General features: G+C 43.8%; 2 protein-coding genes across 2 annotated transcripts; both read left to right on the top strand.

Moving 5' to 3' along the window:
• Positions 1 to 319: 319 nt before the first annotated feature.
• On the top strand, positions 320 to 11,645 carry ALG8 (ALG8 alpha-1,3-glucosyltransferase). The gene is made up of 13 exons (XM_059838437.1): positions 320 to 432; positions 1,330 to 1,408; positions 2,906 to 3,099; positions 4,474 to 4,583; positions 5,919 to 5,986; positions 6,504 to 6,630; positions 7,220 to 7,323; positions 7,437 to 7,557; positions 7,837 to 7,976; positions 8,408 to 8,547; positions 9,232 to 9,329; positions 9,729 to 9,801; positions 11,025 to 11,645. Exons 1-13 carry the CDS (start codon positions 353 to 355, stop codon positions 11,254 to 11,256), a joined length of 1,566 nt encoding a protein of 521 aa, XP_059694420.1. The 5' UTR covers positions 320 to 352; the 3' UTR covers positions 11,257 to 11,645.
• Positions 11,646 to 13,972: 2,327 nt separating this feature from the next.
• On the top strand, positions 13,973 to 16,255 carry NDUFC2 (NADH:ubiquinone oxidoreductase subunit C2). The gene is made up of 3 exons (XM_059838435.1): positions 13,973 to 14,154; positions 15,073 to 15,219; positions 16,063 to 16,255. Exons 1-3 carry the CDS (start codon positions 14,016 to 14,018, stop codon positions 16,110 to 16,112), a joined length of 336 nt encoding a protein of 111 aa, XP_059694418.1. The 5' UTR covers positions 13,973 to 14,015; the 3' UTR covers positions 16,113 to 16,255.
• The last annotated feature ends 1,661 nt before the right edge of the window (positions 16,256 to 17,916 follow it).

The following is a 17,916-nucleotide window of genomic DNA, read 5'->3' as shown; positions in this document are numbered from 1 at the left end:
AGTCCCTGAGCTTTAATACCCTCAGTCCAGGCCCTCATTCTTCCCGCGCCTCTTGATCCAGTGCTGATTTTTGGTATCAGGCGTTCTCTTTTTGCATTCTTTATCTGTGTTCGTGCAGGCTAATAATTAACCGATTTCCTGTGCCAGTGCCTCACCATCTTCACAGCAAAGAATTTCTGATACCCAACCTAAATACCCTCCCTTCCAACTAGCTCCCGTTCCGGCGCCTCACGGAGCCCCGCCCTCCCCGCGCACGCGCAGCCCGGCTCCCGACGCCACGAGCGCGGCGGGCGCGCGCGCTTCAAACCCGCGCGGCGGCCGCAGCGCATGCGCGGGGCAGGGGGCGCGCGCCATGGCGGCGGGCGGCCGCGGCTGGTTCCGCGCCCTGGCGCTCGGCGTGTCCTTCCTCAAGTGCCTCCTCATCCCCGCCTAGTAAGGAGCTTCCCTGAGCACGGGACGGGACGGGATGGGACAGGGGCGGGTGGTGTAGGGCTGCCGCGAACCCCCGAGGGCGGCCGGCCGCGGTCAGCGTCGCTCCGCGGTCCTGAGGAGGCCCTGAAGGTCCATGTGACTCCCGGGTTCGTGAGGGAAGCGAGGCGGCGCTGCCTCCGCCGCGTGGCACAGCTTTCCTTTCCTTTCCTCTTTGGAAGCCCTTCTGGTCCGTTCCGGCTGGCTGCTGTTCGGGAAGGCTGAAAGTGTGCTTAAACATTAATGCTTTGTAATTTTAAGTTTTTATACTGAGGAAAAACCCCTAACAAATTGCTGTTAAACTTCAGTTAGAACTTGGAATTTCGCATTAATTGTCCGAAAAAGCCAAGCTATAAATAGTTCTTGCTCTATAATCACCTGTATTAGTGACTTTTTACATGGTCAGTCATAGGACAAGGAGGAATAGTTTTAAACTAAATAAAATGGGAGATTTAGATCAGACGTCAGGAGAAAAATCTCTACTGTGAGGTTGGTGAGACACTGGCAAAGGCTGCCCAGAGAATCTGTGTATACCCCATCCCTGGCAATCCTCTAGGCCAGGTAGGATGGGGCTTTGAGAAACCTGGTCTGGTGGAAGGTCTCATTCCAACCACCATGGCAGGGTGGTTGGAATGAGATGGTCTTTAGGGCCTCTCCCAGCCCAGACCATTCTATGATACATCTTTGGTGCAAAATCCTTGAGCAGCATCGTTGTTACTGTTTCTGTTACTTGATGGCAGTGGTGTCCTAGAGCTGATAAACAGAGTGGCTTCCTTCTTGTCTGCACGTATTGATGTGCACTGAATTCTTTCCCTTCTTAGTGCATGCAGGTATGTAATTCTTAACATGCACCTTCTGTAGTTACTCCACAGATTTCGAAGTCCATAGGAACTGGCTTGCCATCACTCACAACTTGCCCCTCTCTCAGTGGTACTTCGAGGTAAGGACATGTTTGGGGTGGTTTTGTATGACTTACAGGCACATTGGGTGTGACAGACCTTGTGAATGCTGGAAGGGATGGTTGGTGACTGTCATATAGTGGGACAAAAAGATGCCAGTCACAATTTGCTGGCCTTGTGTAGCATTTAGCTTAAAAAATGAAAGTTAGTTGGGGAAGCTGCAGTAGTTATGAAGGCAAAATGGGAAAAGCAATTAAGGCACTTGGGTTATTGGAAAGGCTGTGTAGCACCAGAGCAAGTTGCATTGTACTCTTAAATTGCAGGTGTCTGTGCTCTTCTCATTGGTGATACACAGTTACCAGAATAAAGAGTGAGTCATGCTAATGGGTATATACATCTTTCCATTATGAAATCAATCACTCTATTAAAGTTTTGAGCGTTTGCTGGTGTGCTAGTAGCATGCATTGATTTTTATCTAAACAAATCACATTTAGGTTTGTCAGACTCAGCCTACCTAATTGGGTTTTAATATGTCCCCTGGTATCTGCTGGAGTACAGGGATAGATAGATACTGTAATGTCTAGTACCCCACATAAGTATGTAGAAGTAAAGATTTGTGCAGGTCAAAACTTAATAGGATTGTTCCAAGGACTGTTTTACAAACAAATTTTTATAATGCCAGCATTTACCCTATGCCAAAACATAGGATACCTTTCATCTATACAGCATAAGCATTTGGGAACATGCTCTCTGAAAAATATACCCCATCCCAACCTGCTCTGTTCATGCCTCTTCCTCTCCTATTTCCACAGCCAAGGAGTTAATTCTTGATCAGAGCATAGGAATTGTCCTTATGGGAAGAGATCACATAACGCCATTTGATCTTGATATGATTGAGAGTTAAGACTTGCTAACTGATGAGTGAAAGTAATTTTGAGGCTGGAGCAAGGCTGATAGTGTGGGTGATCACTCCAGTATAGACAAATATTGGCTCTGAGCTATTTTACTGAGATTTTGTAATAATGGCCCTATTACTGTAAATAGATTTATAGATAACAAACAGTTATATACTGGTTAAGTGCAGGTGCACAAGATGCTCTTTAATCTTTTCCTGCTAATCGGGAAATGTCACATCTCTACCAGTACTGCAGGAGAACAGCTTATAGCACCACAGAGCTGGCTACTGATTGTGGTGTGGTTTGAGTTACAGAGAGGGTACTGAGAGAAAATGCCTTAGCTGGTTTGCTGCAGTGAGCTGTACCTGAAGGACTGCAAACAGCATGGTTTGTTATCAACTATTTAATCTTATTTTGTCTCTTTAATCTTTTCCTGCTAATCGGGAAATGTCACATCTCTACCAGTACTGCAGGAGAACAGCTTATAGCACCACAGAGCTGGCTACTGATTGTGGTGTGGTTTGAGTTACAGAGAGGGTACTGAGAGAAAATGCCTTAGCTGGTTTGCTGCAGTGAGCTGTACCTGAAGGACTGCAAACAGCATGGTTTGTTATCAACTATTTAATCTTATTTTGTCTTTAGGCGACCTCGGAATGGACCCTTGATTATCCACCATTTTTTGCTTGGTTTGAATATGTACTTTCTCACATTGCCAAGTACTTTGACCCCCAGATGTTGGTTGTTGAAAACTTGAATTACACCAGTCGTGCAACCGTCTTCTTCCAAAGGCTTTCGGTCATCTTTACAGATACCCTCTTCATATATGCAGTTCATGAGTAAGTCTTAATGTTCTGATTTTAGGGACAGTCCTTCATTTGTGGGCTTGTTCTGTAGCCACAACAAATAACTATTTGTACAAATAAGCTTGTAAAGGAAGGGAAATGCCAGAGTTGCAAGGAGAATCTTGGAATACACTGCTAAACACAAGATAACCTGTTCTTCTTGGAGATACACTTGCACTACATGTGATGGATTTGCAGGCACTTGGACACCAGCTGCTATTTCATGCCTTTGCTTCTGTCACTGAACTCATTTTCTAGGAGTTACAGGACAGCTGGTGTGCTCATAACAGGTTTTTTCTTGTTACTTTTCTGATTACTCTGTTCTTCTAGAAGCCTAAAGGAAATCTGTCACAAAATGGCAGTATCATCAAATATGCAAAGTTTCTCCAGTGTTTTTAATTATAAACTGATTATTTCAAGTCTGATGTAATTAGGATTGGATGCTTTCAGTGAGGCCTGACTTTATGAAGAATTACTTACCTTATCCCAAAAGAGTAGAGGTGGGGGGTGTTCTGAGAAATACGTTGCCTACCTTAATGATTTGGCTATAAGAGTCTTCCATAATTTTATTCTTTCTGCTCAAAATCTGGGTGGGAAATTCTCTGATTGGAGCCGTGCCTAAGCTCCTTTATTTATTTTATTTATGCTAGCTAGCCTTGCATTATGATTTCTTTTCCTTTTATTGTTTTGACTCACAGATGTATGAATGTGAGGCTGAAAGCTCAGGGCTGGTGTGTGCATGGGGTCATTTTGCCTAGAGGCGTGATATATGCCCTCTGCCTGGAAAAATTCAAGGCCAGGTTGGATGGGGATTTGAGCAGCCCAGTCTAGTGGAAAGTGTTCTGCTCATGGCAGGGAGGTTGCACTAAAACTATTTCAGCACAGATGATCTGTAACTTTTTATTGTGATTTAAGACTGCTTTCAGAAGTCATATGAACCATACTGCTTCACACTGAGAAGTATTAAGTTGTTTTTAACCAACAGAAATAACTCATATTATAGCAAGAGGCAGCAGTAGCCACAGAGGGGTTCATGTCCAGCTGAGGACCTTAAATACAGCTCCCTATGTTGTTTCCAAAAGTAGCAATACACTGCACATGATGGCAAGCAGGCTATGACAGCTTTACACTTACTGAATGGGAGACTTGAACCTGAGGCTATTACATAATGTAAGCTTTAGCATGTGGAACACACCACAGCTATTGATACTGTCTGCCTTTGATGAATTTAGCAAGAATTTTATTGTTGCCTTGCATCCTGGTAAAATGGCAAACTTCAGAGTAAGTGCAGCTCTTAACTCTTATAACCAACAATGTTTTTGCTTGTATGTTTGAATTAAAGCTTCTGTTTCTTCTGCTCTTGTTTAGGTGCTGCAGATGTATAAATGGAAAACGAGCTGCAAAGGATATCCTGGAAAAACCAGCATTTATTCTTGCTGTTCTGCTCTTGTGGAATTTTGGGTTGTTAATTGTGGATCGTATCCTTTCAAACCATTGTGGGTTGTTTGTGGTTTGTTTGGTTTTTTAACAGCCTCTTACAATGTGTGGCACAATCCTATATTATTATTGCAGTCATAGCAAGTAACACTGCTGGGTTTGTTTCTGGGATTAGTTAAATAACTTTGTTTTCATTAGAATTACTGTTTGGCAAAAGGGAAGTTAGTCAGTCCTTGGTCCAATTGGCCAGAAGTGGACGAGGACCAACCAGTCTGTCAGCAGTGTGCCTGTTCTGCTGGCTGTTCCTCCTCTGCACGCCTACAGGAGTATTAGCAGAGTGGTTCTGTATTTGGGTGTGGTTCCAAGTTTGTCCCATGGCAAGGAAAATCTTCAAAGTGATTTAAGATTCAAAGTGTATTCAATTTGTTTAACTTTACATGGGAATTAGGAAGTCTTTCTAAAGAACAATCATGGAGTTGTAGAGTGGTTTGGTTTGGACAGGACTTTAAAGATCATTTAGTTCCAACCCCCTGCCTTAGCAGGGTCACCTTCCATTAGACCAGGTTGCTTAAAGCCTCATTCAGCCTGACCTTAAACACTTCCAGGAATGGGGCATCCACAACTTCTTTGGGCAACCTATGCCAGTCCCTCATCACTCTCACAATAAAGAATTTTTTCCTAATATCCAATCTAAATCTCACTTCTTTTAGTTTAAAACCATTCCCCCTTGCCCTATCATTCTACGCCCTTGTCAAAAGTCCCTGTCCAGCTCTCTTAGAGCACCTTCTAAAGGAGCTACACGTTCTCCCCAGCGTCTTCCCTTTTCAGGCTGAAATAACCCCAGCTATCTCAGCCTGTCTCCATAGCAGAGGTGCTTCAGTCCTCTGAGGATCTTCCTAGCTTTCTCTGAATGCCTTCCAACAGGTCCATATCCTGTATGAAAATAACTTTGGAAATTGCAGTTCCTGCTGTGCATTTAAAGGAAGGACTTCATTTTCTTTGTCACAGTTCTTGCATATATTGCCTGCTTAGAAGTGGTAGAAAAGTGAGGGCTGTTGTCACCATCCATTAACCAATGTGTGGCAGAAACTAATAACTTTAACTTTAAAAGTGGAGATAGAACCTTTTTTTTTTAATTATAAAATTTTCACAATATATGTGTAGATTGTTGTGTTCCATTTCATCAAGGTAAGATGTAATTTGTGTCTTACTGTGGAGGTAAGGGTAAATAATGACTTGTGTCTATGTGCTGTGAATTTAAGGATGCTTTCTTGACTTAAATTCTATTTTAATTTTAATTTATTCCTCAAAACTATGTGTTCTCCAGAACACATAATGATAAAGAAAGCTTGCTTTATGCCTTGACTCAAGTTCAGATATTCACTTCCAGTACAATGGCTTCCTCTTTGGGCTGATGCTTCTTTCTGTTGCTCGGCTGTGTCAGGTAAACCCAAGTGACTCTTGTCTGTTTATTGTCATGTGTATTTTGGGTGTATTAATTCAATTCATAGGGCTGCTTGTGTTTTGGGCAATAGTAGTGGCTTCATGTTGAGCTGTGTGAAGCTGGATATCTAATTGTTAACTGAGATTGTGGTAAAGAGAAAAACTTGAAACTCACCATAATTGCTTGCTGATGCTGCAATAAGAAAGCTATATTTCCCCATAAGAAAGCTATATTCAGTGTTACCCCTGAGCAATGTGACATAATTTATTGGCATTTTATCTTCTTCCAAATCACCAGTCCTTAGAAAACATACTTCTGAGGCTGTGAAGAGGTGATTTTGTGACAGGGTAGTTCCTTGTCCATACCTGTTACACATAACACTACTGAATTTGTAATTTGAAGTAAATACCCTTTTTAATACTTATAATAAATGTCCCATCACCTTAGGAGTACAACAGAGGATCATTAAAAGTGACTACAAAGAGAAAAGCTTAGGTTTTGTTTTGTTTTCTTTCAGAAAAGGTATTTGGAGGGTGCTCTTCTTTTTGCTGTTCTTCTGCATTTCAAACACATCTATGTGTATGTGGCCCCAGCATATGGCATTTATTTGTTACGATCCTACTGCTTTACTGCAAATAACGCAGGTAAGATGGGGATTTCCTCACTGGCTTTTGGGGGGAGTTGTGTTAATCACTGGAACTAGGGGAGCACTCAAGACTTGGCAGATAGAATTGGAACAAAATGGCTCAAACAAAAATTCTGCTTGAGAGCAGAATTGTTAGGATCTTGAAGGATCTTTGAAATAGACTTGTTTTGTAAAATTCCTTTTCCTTTGAGAGTTCTTTACTAAGAAAAATCAACACGAACAAGCTGCAGGTGGCACTTGGAAGCCATAAGAATTATTCTGGATATGGAACAATTAGACAGTATTAGAAACTATTTCAAAGACCTTCTTTGAGTTTCTCTCCACTTTTTAGCATTGAAACATGCCTGATACGCCTCATGTGAGCAGGGAAGGTAAATTTGGAAAATACTGAAAGCTTGTATAATGCAGGAGCTGCAATGTGGGCAAAAAATAATGCCAGCTGTTGAAGGAAGAAGCTGAATATATTGACATAAAAGAGCTGTGTCCCCCTTTTAGATAGGAGCTAGCAATTCCTTGTCAGTGAAGAATGCTTTGTCTCCCTTTCCACTTCCCACAGCAGCTATTTCTTTAGTCTTTGTTTCTTGTAGATGGATCCCTGAAGTGGAGAAGTTTCAGCTTTCTTCATGTAACTCTTCTGGGACTGATTGTCTGTCTTGTTTCTGCTCTTTCACTGGGACCCTTCCTAGTATTGGTAATAACCCCTTTTTCACATGTTATTCCCCTGAACAGTTAGAAAATTTTGTTATAAAAATATAAACCATGTTTTTTCTAAAGTGGCCATTTCTTTGGACTTGTTTTCTGTAGGGTCAGCTGCCTCAAGTCATTTCACGGCTCTTCCCTTTCAAGCGAGGTCTCTGCCATGCCTATTGGGCACCCAACTTCTGGGCTTTGTATAATGCCATGGATAAAGCACTGACAATTCTTGGTCAGTATGGTAATCTTGCTTTTTGGTGCCTGTTTGCAGATCAAACTCACTGGATTCCCTGTTTGAAATGTAGGCGGTAAATTATGTTTTCAGATTGCCATAAATCATATGGTTGTCCACATAATCCAGTGCGTAAGTTACCAGCAGTAGGTCAGAGATCAGTCGCTTCCCTCTGCCGTCCTTTAAAAAAAGAAAAAACTTGGCCATGTACTTAGTTCAGCTACTTTATTCTCTTCATTAGCATTTATCAGTTTATGCTTTTTAATGTTTTGTTTTTAGGGTTAAAGTGCAATTTTCTTGATGGTACAAAAATCCCTAAAGCCTCCATGACAGGAGGGCTGGTTCAAGAGTTTCAGCACACTGTCCTCCCTTCAGTGACACCACTGGCAACATTAATCTGTACTTTCATAGCTATATTGGTAAGAACAACTAATATTTTTAAAATTTTTTTTCTATTTTGTCCTTAGTCGGTTTTAATTGATAGTATGCACTTCATATAAATTTTAATTCTAGGGCAACAGATACATTGTTACTAGTATGTAGTGACTGATAAAATGTGTTTAGTGGCTTAGATTGGCAGACAATTTTTGCATGCAATACAAATAGTGGGCAGTTAGCTGTGGTCTTTCAGTCTGCTTTTCCCTCCTGATATTTCAACAAAAATCCTTCAGTGTCTTCTCGTACATCCAAATGGTTTGATTTCCTCCAGTGCAATATAACGCTTGTGCCACACAAGCACAACCTGGGAGCAGTGGTGTTTAGTATTATTGACAAATCTCTTTGGACAATGGCTTGTCTTCAGGATTGCCAGACTTTTCACTGAAGTCCTGTTTTTGCCTGTTGTTTCTAGCCCTCTGTTTTCTGTCTTTGGTTTAAACCTCAAGGGCCCCGAGGCTTTCTACAGTGCCTTGTTCTTTGTGCATTGAGCTCCTTCATGTTTGGCTGGCACGTGCATGAGAAAGCAATACTCCTTGCTATTCTGCCTTTAAGGTAAGCGAATTTGGTACAAAGTAGTTGGCCAAACTGAACCTGCAGCCACTTGTTGAGGAATCCTCAAAGCGAATCACTTTGTTTTCAGTATATTTCAGAAGAGGAACTCTTTCATAGAATGCCTTAAGCTGTAACAGTGTAGTGCACTCTAACTAAATTAATTTCAGGCACAGTGCGAACCTTGATGGGTGCTGTGGTTCATATTGTAAAATGCTGGATAGATTGCTCAGGAGCCAGCTGAGGAAAGGGATCTTCTGCATTGTTCTTGACCAGAACAATACACAGTTTCTACCAAAAGAGCTTCATGCCTGCCTAGGGTAGAACTGAAGCTGTAGTTCATAAACTCCCTGACCTGTATTGCTACAAACTGTGTATTCCTTCCTCAGAGATTTAGTGAATGTTTAAGCTTTTGTTTTGTGCTGGGCCTTGCTGATAGTTTTGTTTAGTGGGTGTGTGGTTTTCTGAGGGAGGGTTTCCTGGCTGATTTTTCTCCTGTGTTTTTATCTCTGAGGCCACATGGTTTGGAAACAGGAGACTTCATCACAGGTGCAGTGTTAGCAGGGATGGGGGTACTGTGAAACTGTTTGACTTGTTTCTGAGTCTTCAGTCAATTGTATAGTGTTCTACTGAAATTGGGTTTCTTTGCTAAAAGACAAAAGCATAACAAATTATTGCTGTTTTTAGCTTATTGTCTATTCAGAGAGCCAAGGATGCTGGCATCTACTTGATTCTGGCAACAACAGGGCATTTCTCACTTTTTCCATTATTGTTCACAACACCAGGTAAAATGTTCTTCTATTAGTTACTTTTTATACAATTTGCAACATAGAGCTCAATAGTCTTGATATGGTTGTCATTTTTGATTTAGTCACTTCCCAGTTGTGTTTTCTTTAGAAAAGGAAAATCTTATTTGTAGTGCTATCTCAAATAGTAATTAGAATTGATGTGTTCAGTATGTTTATAGATAATTGAAGTAAGTGTATTGCAAATGCTTGGCATTTGCTTTAGTAAATGTTTATGCTTATTTTTAGGTATCCTAAGCAGTAAAACTTGTAGGTCTGGAGAAAATAAAGCCAGATAATGCAAATGTGACTTGTAAGATTTAAAGATACTACAATATATATATGGCAAAAGTTTTTTATAATTAATTTTAAAAGTACATCATGTTCTTTGTTTTTCAGAACTTCCAATTAAAATACTGCTTATGCTGCTGTTTACTGTTTACAGCTTCTCTTCGTTGAAATCTCTATTCAGGTAATTACAGAAATTTGATCTCAGTGCCAGGAACAGCAACATTTCTTCTGGTGTTGGGAACAGCCATTGTCATAAGGGACAAGCAGCAGAGAAAACTGATGCTGAGGAGTCAAATTAAGGTGTTACTAGTCAAAAGATGCTGCTGCCTCTGATCTTTGGAAGCAGTGCTTAAATTAGGATTATTGCAGCATGTCCTAGTTATTGTGACAGCTGCCCAGTTAGTCCCAGGAGGTTGTAGATCCCCGCCTGCCTCATGCTCTGTTAAAGCGTGGAGTTGTGATGCTGTAACCTCTGAGGATTTAATTTGGTATTCTAGCATTTACAACAGTGATTTGTCTGCAGATTGTTTATCTTATTATGCTGTGGATTTTTGGAGTATTAGTATTTTAATGTGTGGAAAAGACAGGTTGTAAATAACATTCATTTGCAAGCTGTAATTTTTCAGCAAAACCACAAGTATTTGGTTGGCAAAACATGCAATATCCGAAGTCACCCTGTGTAGTTTCACAGCCTGTGGATCTCTTACCACTTGGCCAAAGATAATGCTTAGCCTTGTAACCCCTGCAGTCCCCACTTCCCTCTTTCCCAGACTTTTGAGGGCAAACCTGAGCTGTAATGAAGTGCTGTAAACATGTATTCAGTAACTCAGGCACCTGCTTTTGTAGGTGATTTTCTTTATTTTAGAATTCAGTCATTCTGTCTCAAGAGCTCTAGCTAAAAAACTCTATAGGAGCTTAGTTTTTGTTGAGAGAGGGAGCTTTTGCAAGTTTATTGGTTTTAACTTGCCAAAACATTAAATTCCCTTTAAACTACTTGCAGTAAACTCCTGCCATCACTGTCCTTTGCAAGAGGGATAACTCACAGAAAAGTCCATCCTACAGAAAGCTTGGGGAAAGAGGTTAAAAAAATCTGACTTTTCCAGTCTTCTGTTTTAGAAAAACTTTGGTATTGTTCACTGAAACAGTGAGGTGAAGCAGTGAAGCAGAGCAATTGATGATGTTTCTCCTTAAGCTTCCAAGGCATCCTGGAACTTGATAAGGACATTGAGCTGTATTCTTGGTTATCACACTGTTTTTTCCTTCTGAAACTCTTTAACTTGTTATTTAAGCCATTACTGTGATCTAATGGGAGATTCTCTTTGCACTGGGATAGCTGAAGAACATAATAGTTATTTTTAGTTAATGTATATTTTAACACTACCTCTTTTTTAATTTCTCTGGCAGGAGAGAGAAACCTCTACTTAACTGGCTTGAAACAATCTACCTCATCCAACTAGTGCCCTTGGAAATCTTCTGTGAAATCCTATTTCCCCTGACCTCCTGGAAACAGCAGTTCCCTTTTGTCCCCCTGCTGCTGACCTCTGTGTACTGTGCTCTGGGAATCACATACGCTTGGTTGAAACTCTACATCTCTGTCTTGACTGAGAGAGTTCCTGTCAGACAAAAGGCTGAGTAAAGCCACAGTGCTGGGACCAGTCCCAGGATACCCCTTGGAGGGGATTCTTTGCATGGTGAGGGGTTGTTACAAGGCCATTCAAGATGAGACACAGTGTACGTGTGCCATCACCACGCAGGAGCTCTTCTTCCAACACTCCTGTACTGCCCAACCAGGATACCTCTGATCAGAAGCACTGTCACAGTGACAGGCAGGGCTGCAGGTAAACTGTGAAGCTTAACAAGGTCCAGACTTCTGTCCTGAGGAAAACCTGCCTGATTTTCCCATTATGGTTTGTATTTGAATAGAAGTTGCTGTGGCAAATTACAAGGGATGGTTGCTGTGTAGGAGAGCATTGTAACTGTGTTCTATGGAATTTGTAAATTAAAAACTTGGTATTTTTTGTTTGAGCATTTGCATTTTTTCTGCTCCTGTCTAAACCCTGCTTTTGAGGGACACCCACCCAACTAAGGATGTAGCTGGAAACTTGTCTTGAGGTGCTTTGCACACTCAAATACCAAATTTTAATATGTCCATGTCTTGTTATCTCCTTGTTTCATAGATACTTTGTAAATAGGTTTTCATATTCTTCTAGTAGCTCTTTTTTTGTAGACCAGATGACCAAATTGAGGCATGCTACTCAAATGAAGAAGTATTTTAACACTATTAAATGTGCCAGATAATGTGACTGCATTACCTGTATTTGTAATTCACTTAAAATTCTACAACTCTAACAAAAGATCAAATGTCCACAGTTCCTGTAATGACTTAAGGAAAAAGATAGATAGATAGATAGATAGATAGATAGTTTGTTTTCTGCCTCTGTGGAATCATGTTCCCCAAAGGCTAGCAGTTATTTCTGCACTAAATAGTTACACCTTTTAAACCCTACATAACCATCCCTAGAAGATGTTGCTCTGATGTTGGGGTCTGCTTTGGACTCCAGTGCTGACATAAAACTGGGAGGAGAGAGGGATGGATTTTTCTATTACTACTATTACTATTTTTGGCAGTAGTTTTTGAACTTTCTTCTATGTTAGCTGAAGTATGGGACCCCTTCATCAAGGATAGCCAAGGGGGTAGTTACGCTTTTTGACTTCTTAGAATATTTGGGGTGTTTAAAATAGAGTGGCTCTCGTTCAGGCAACGGGTAGATTAATCACTGTGGTTGTTTCTGTAACCAAATACTTTGTACATTTACAGTGTTCACTGCCAGTGAGTTCATATTCAAGACATTCTCACTCTGGTTTTCATTATTTTCTCATAGTTTCTGCTTTTTTTACACTATCAAGGGCTTTGCCATGTTGTTTTAGCTGCTGTGGCTGCCAGTGGTGTCACGATGCTTCTTGCACCTGTATTTTATCTCAGCTCCAAGCTCTGCTCAGGGTGAGGCATCCACAATGCGTGTGTTTCTCTGTCTGCTGTGCTGTCCTGTGTAGGAAATGGTAATATGCAAAAAAGCTCTACAAATACCCTTCTTGGCTCTTCCCCAGCCATGCTTTTGCACATCCTGAATCCTCCAAGAAGAATCTGCACAGCAAAGGTATGGATGTGCCATCCCTGGAAATGCTCAAAGCTGGGTTGGAGAGAGCAAGCTGGTCCAGTGGAATTTCTCCCTGCCTATGGCAGGGTGCTGGGAGTAGATGACCATTTAGGTGCCTTCCAACACAAACCACTCCATGATTCTGTGAAGTTCAACCAGGGCGTGACTGGAAGTGGAAGTGGCTATGCATCACCATTGTACAATCCCAATGATCCCAGGTTCAACTGAAGCATCTCCCACTGCAGAGCAGCAGCTGCCCAGCTTCCTCCTCTACAGATGTCATGAAAATCCACAAACGGCAGAGGTTTATGTCCTAAAAGCTGACTCCTTCAGCTTTATTTGAATTAAGGGGAAGAGTCCACTGGGGCACACACTGCAGGGTTTTCTCTCCAGATTTCACAGGGTTCAGCCTCCTTTGATCCCAAACTCCCGGCCACACATTGTCCTCTTCCTTTCCCCACTGCTGAAGCATTAGGAAGGTACAGCCTTCCCGAACCGCCTACCACATATTGCCCCCTTGAACCTGCTGTTTTACCCCAAAGCTCAGAAGTTCAGGCTTGTGCAGCCCCTTGTCTGTTTCAGGAGCCAAGGTGTCAGGGCTCTGCAGCAAACCTGCTGCCCTAAGTCAGTAGAGACATTAAGACCCACTTCAAAGACGTTAACACCCATACCTACACCCATCCAACTCTTTGTAAAGACATGAGCTTTCCTCTCACGGACAAAGGCTAAACAATACATTTTTAGGAAAGAGGCTGAGAAGCCTTTGGGACCTGTGATGTGTTGTGTTAATGCAGGTTTCTTTAACGGTTCCGTCAATCCTGCTACAGTGGCAAATGATTTAATGTGATTTTGTATTAATTAAAAACGAAAAAACGAACACTATGGGTTAGGTCTCAGACTTTAATCTGAGCTCTGAAAATTAATTGCGTTCGATTTTAGTGCTTAATTAACCCCTAATTTACTTCCCGGCCGGCCTCGCTGGCCCTGCAGCGGAGCCGGCTCCTCCAGTGGGGTTAGGGCTGCAGGAACCCCCTCCCCGACCCGGCTAAGGCCGCTCATCCTGGGAATTTGGGGCGGGGATGGGTTTGTGGGGTGGGGAGTTGGATTTTGAGGTGGGTTTTTTGTAAAATATCCATAAGCGGGGAAGGCAGCGGAACGCGGGAGCGCGGCGCGGGCCGGCGGGGGAAGGCGCTGCCGCCGCACCGCTCCCCCCGGTCACCTTCGGCGGGCGGCAGCCATGGTGTTCCTGCCCGACGAGTCGCGGTCGCTGCCGCCGCCGCCGCTCCTCAACAAGGGCTCGGTGTGGCTCGGGTTCGCGGGATGGATGTCGGCGCTGATGGACAATGCCTTTAACCACCGCCCCATCTTCGGAGCCGGTGCGGGGGCACGGGGGAGCCTGAGGGGAGGGGGAACGGAGAGGGGTGCGAGGGGAAGGAGGAGGTGAGGAGCTGGGGAAGGGGCTGTATGGGGTTTGGGGTCACTGAGGGATAAATGAAGGGGGAAAGGGGAAACAGCTAGGAATGAGGAACTGGAGAGGAAATAGGGGCGGGCGGGCGTATTTGGGGTGACCTTGAGGGTTACAGGGGCTGGGGATGGGGAGGAGCCCCCGAGATCCGAGGCTAGGGGTGGTTAAAGGGAATATGTGGGCCTGGGGAGGGGGAGTGTGGGGTTTGGGGTCACTGAAGGATAAATAAAGGGGAGGGAAGGGGAAACAGCCAGGAGTGGGGGCCTGTAGGAGGTTTGGGGGCTGCAGGAGCGGGTATGTGGGATTTGGGTGACCGAGAGGGATGTAGGGGCTGGGGAAGGGGAGGGAGCGCTGAGGTAAGGGAATGGGGAGAGAGACGGGGTATGTGGGCCTGGGGAAGGGGTGTGTGGGGCTTGGGGTCACTGAGGGATAAATGAAGTGGGGAGGGCAAGAGAGGGAGCCCTGAGTTCGGTGGGACTGTTGGAGGGGAAGAGAGTTTTCTGTGTGATTGTGGGGATGGGAGTTGAGGGGTGGGAGCCCTGAAGTGAGGGATTTGGGGGGTTGGAAGGGGCTGGGAAAGGGACATCGTTTGGAGGTGGAAGGGGTCTGAGGCGACTCCCTGAGGGGTACGAGTAGTGGGAAGGGGAGGGAGCCCTGAGCAAAGTGGGGTCTGGCAGGGGCCATGGGAGCTGTGGGTACTGTAGGGACCTTGGCAGAGACAAAGCAGGAGGAGAGGAGTGCCTGGGGGGCCTGGGGAAAGCAGGGCCCTGCCTGAGGTCCGCGGGGAGCTGGGAGAGGTGGGGACAGTTCCTCTCTCCTCCTGCTGCAGGTATTCACCGGCAGATCCTGTTAGCTTCCGTGGGCTGCTTCGTGGGCTACCATCTGGTGAAACGTGCTGAATACATGCATGCCAAGGTGGATAGAGAGCTGTTCGAGTACATCAGGCACCATCCAGTGGATTTCCAACCATCAACAGGTACAATCAGCTGGTATTTTAGGAGAGATCTCAGCATGCCATACATAACCTATGTGCAAAGATTTTGCTGGGCTAAGGCTTCCCTTCTCATTCACCATCTAAATTGCAGAAGGCTAAAGAATTTTCTAATGTGAAAATAGATATTGTTATCAAGCTGTTGATAATGCATTGATGACTGCCTCTTCGTCCTAAAAGCTCATTTTAGTATAAAAGTAGCAGAGCCAAAAAAAAAAAAAAAAAAAAAAAGGATAGACCAAACTTGTACCACTGAAGAAGAAGTAATGAAAATTAGAAATCACAGGTTTTATTCTTGTAACTTCAGAATGGTACTGTCTCTTCCTGTAAAATGCCTGTTGCATGTAGATTCAGAAACCTCATGATGAATATTCAGAAAACAAGCAGAACAGGTGAAAAAAGAATAAATAGGAATGGCAGGAAACCTGAACTAGTGTTGGCTTAGAGCAATGGTGAAGAACAGGGGGTTTTTTACTAAATGTAGTCACTGAACCCAATGATGCAATGGCAAATTTGGGTGAAAATTGTCCATTTTCTCGTACAGTAGAGTTGGGTGACTCTGGCTGTTGGATTGTGGTCTGCATCATGCCGTGTTGAAAGGACTGTAGAGATAAAAAACTGTAACTACTGAGATTCCTCCACAGGGACCTGAGAGCCATATGGGGAAAAAAAAAAAGAAGTTGTGCATTTAGTTACAAAAGCAAGCTAATAGTTTGCTGTGGGTAGCAAAAATCAGATTTTTGGTGGCTTTGTTAACATCAAAGACTTAATATGAAACATCTTCTGAATCAATCTCAAATGCTGATTAGGTTTTCTCACCTCTTGCAGAAAAGAAAAGAGTAGGGCAGCTCTTGGAGGATTTCCAGCCAATTCACTGAGTGGTGACACATCACAGAATGAATTCCTGCCATCCTGAGAACTTCAACAAGGTGGCTGCAACTCTTGAACCGTCCGTGGATTAAAAGATGAAACTTTACTCACTTTCATGTAATAAAAGCTTGATTAAATAGTTATTGTTTAATTATTTGCTCTTCTGTTCCTATATTGGTTTGTCAGTATGTGGATGACTGATACCTGTAACTGAATAATAATTCTGATTAATGTTTTTTTCAGTTGTTTTAATTGCAAGAATGGAAAGTTGTTCACACAACAACAACCTATATTGTATAAAACCCATAGAGCAGTTCTGTAAGTTCGTATTTTTTATTTATCAGTGGCATTTCTCCTGACACTTCAGCATGGTCTTGGCCAGCCCCTGTAGATGCTGTACCCAAAGTCTCACTGTGAAATTCTTTCTGAGCTGCTAAAAAAATACATGCTCTCCCTAATTAGTTCCATCTCTATGCTTTTTAATAATTATGTTGCTTTTTCTTTGCTAATAATAAGGATCCAAAGTTTCTGTTGTCCCACATGGTTGCTGGCTCCTGAATCCAAACACTGACCATATTTGGGGGGGTTGGGAGTGAGGAGGTTCTGTTGATTTGGGTTTGGGGGATTCTTACTCATGTAGCATTTTGGGTCAAAACTTGGCTTTATGCCTTTTCTTCCTCACACTGACCCCTGGGCCAGGTCACTGCTCTCTCATGGATATGATGTCCCTAAACAGATTTAGAAGAAGTGCTGCCACTCTGATTTGCTGGAACAATCTGGAAGAAGAAGATCTTTCCCCGTGCTGGCTGACAGCAGTGTGGGTGCCCTGGGAGCCTGTCCAGGGCAGCACAGAGCCAGCACCCGCTGCCACGCCAGAGATGCCTGATCTGCCCTGTCTGCCAACATCCCACTGGGACCACGGCAGAAACCTCTTACCAGCAGTGGCCAGCAGCAGTGGCCAGCAGCAGGGCCCCGTCAGGCCTTGGCACATCCCGGGCCAGCGTGATGCAATGCCCTGCAAGCAGAGCAGGCAGAAGGTTCCTGTGGCACACCGGGCTCGGAGCCAGCTGGAGGGACAGCGGCTCTCAGAGAGAGACCAACGGGTCCTGGGGGATGCAAGCGGCCCACAAGACGTCAGCAAGCCCTTCCAGCTGCCCCAGGTCACCGGCCTTTGGGGACATCCTGTGTCTGCCACTTGTCATGTTCAACAGCCGTGGTCAGTGCTTCACCCCATGTCCTGCTGGGACACTTCCCTGGGGCACCGCGAGCCTCTCCAGCTGCTGAGCGCTGCCCAAGCCCAAAGCCATGGCTGCAGGGGACTGCAGGTGTCCCTCGCTGTGACACCAGCGGGCTTTGACCCCAGCCAGCCACCAAGGTCCACACAGTCACTCACTCACTGCCCCACCAGCAGGATCAGAGAGAGAATCAAAAACGAGAAAAGACGTGGGCTGAAATAAAACCAATGTAATAGGGAAAGCAAAAGCCATGCATGCAAACAGAGCAAAGCAAGAATTCATTCACCATTTCCCATGGGCAGGTGAGTGTTCAGCAATCCTCAGGACTGCAGGGTCCATCACAGGTAATGGTGACCTCGGAAGACAAAGGCCATCACTTCAAGTGTGGCTCCATTCTTGCTTCTTCAACCCAATTATATACTGTTGTCATATGGTCTGGAATATCCCTTCGGTTGGTTGGGATCAGTTATCCCACCGGTATCTCTTCCCAAGTTTCCATGTGCTGCAGTCCGCACACCAGAGTGACAGTACAGAAACGGGACAAGAAAATTAACTCCACAGCTACCTAAACCAGCAT

This window comes from Haemorhous mexicanus, chromosome 2 (assembly GCF_027477595.1).
Source record: "Haemorhous mexicanus isolate bHaeMex1 chromosome 2, bHaeMex1.pri, whole genome shotgun sequence".
NCBI lineage: Eukaryota > Metazoa > Chordata > Aves > Passeriformes > Fringillidae > Haemorhous > Haemorhous mexicanus.
This window is presented reverse-complemented; position numbering and strand designations above follow the sequence as displayed.

What these genes read in the sequence shown, in the direction of transcription:
- ALG8 (XM_059838437.1), top strand. Translation starts at nt 353, where the DNA reads ATGGCGGCGGGCGGCCGCGGCTGGTTCCGCGCCCTGGCGCTCGGCGTG. An exon ending in CTTTACTGCAAATAACGCAG is followed by an intron (nt 6,631 to 7,219) that starts GTAAGATGGGGA and finishes TGTTTCTTGTAG; the next exon opens with ATGGATCCCTGAAGTGGAGA. An exon ending in TAAAGCACTGACAATTCTTG is followed by an intron (nt 7,558 to 7,836) that starts GTCAGTATGGTA and finishes TTTTGTTTTTAG; the next exon opens with GGTTAAAGTGCAATTTTCTT.
- NDUFC2 (XM_059838435.1), top strand. Translation starts at nt 14,016, where the DNA reads ATGGTGTTCCTGCCCGACGAGTCGCGGTCGCTGCCGCCGCCGCCGCTC. An exon ending in CCGCCCCATCTTCGGAGCCG is followed by an intron (nt 14,155 to 15,072) that starts GTGCGGGGGCAC and finishes CTCCTGCTGCAG; the next exon opens with GTATTCACCGGCAGATCCTG. An exon ending in GGATTTCCAACCATCAACAG is followed by an intron (nt 15,220 to 16,062) that starts GTACAATCAGCT and finishes CACCTCTTGCAG; the next exon opens with AAAAGAAAAGAGTAGGGCAG.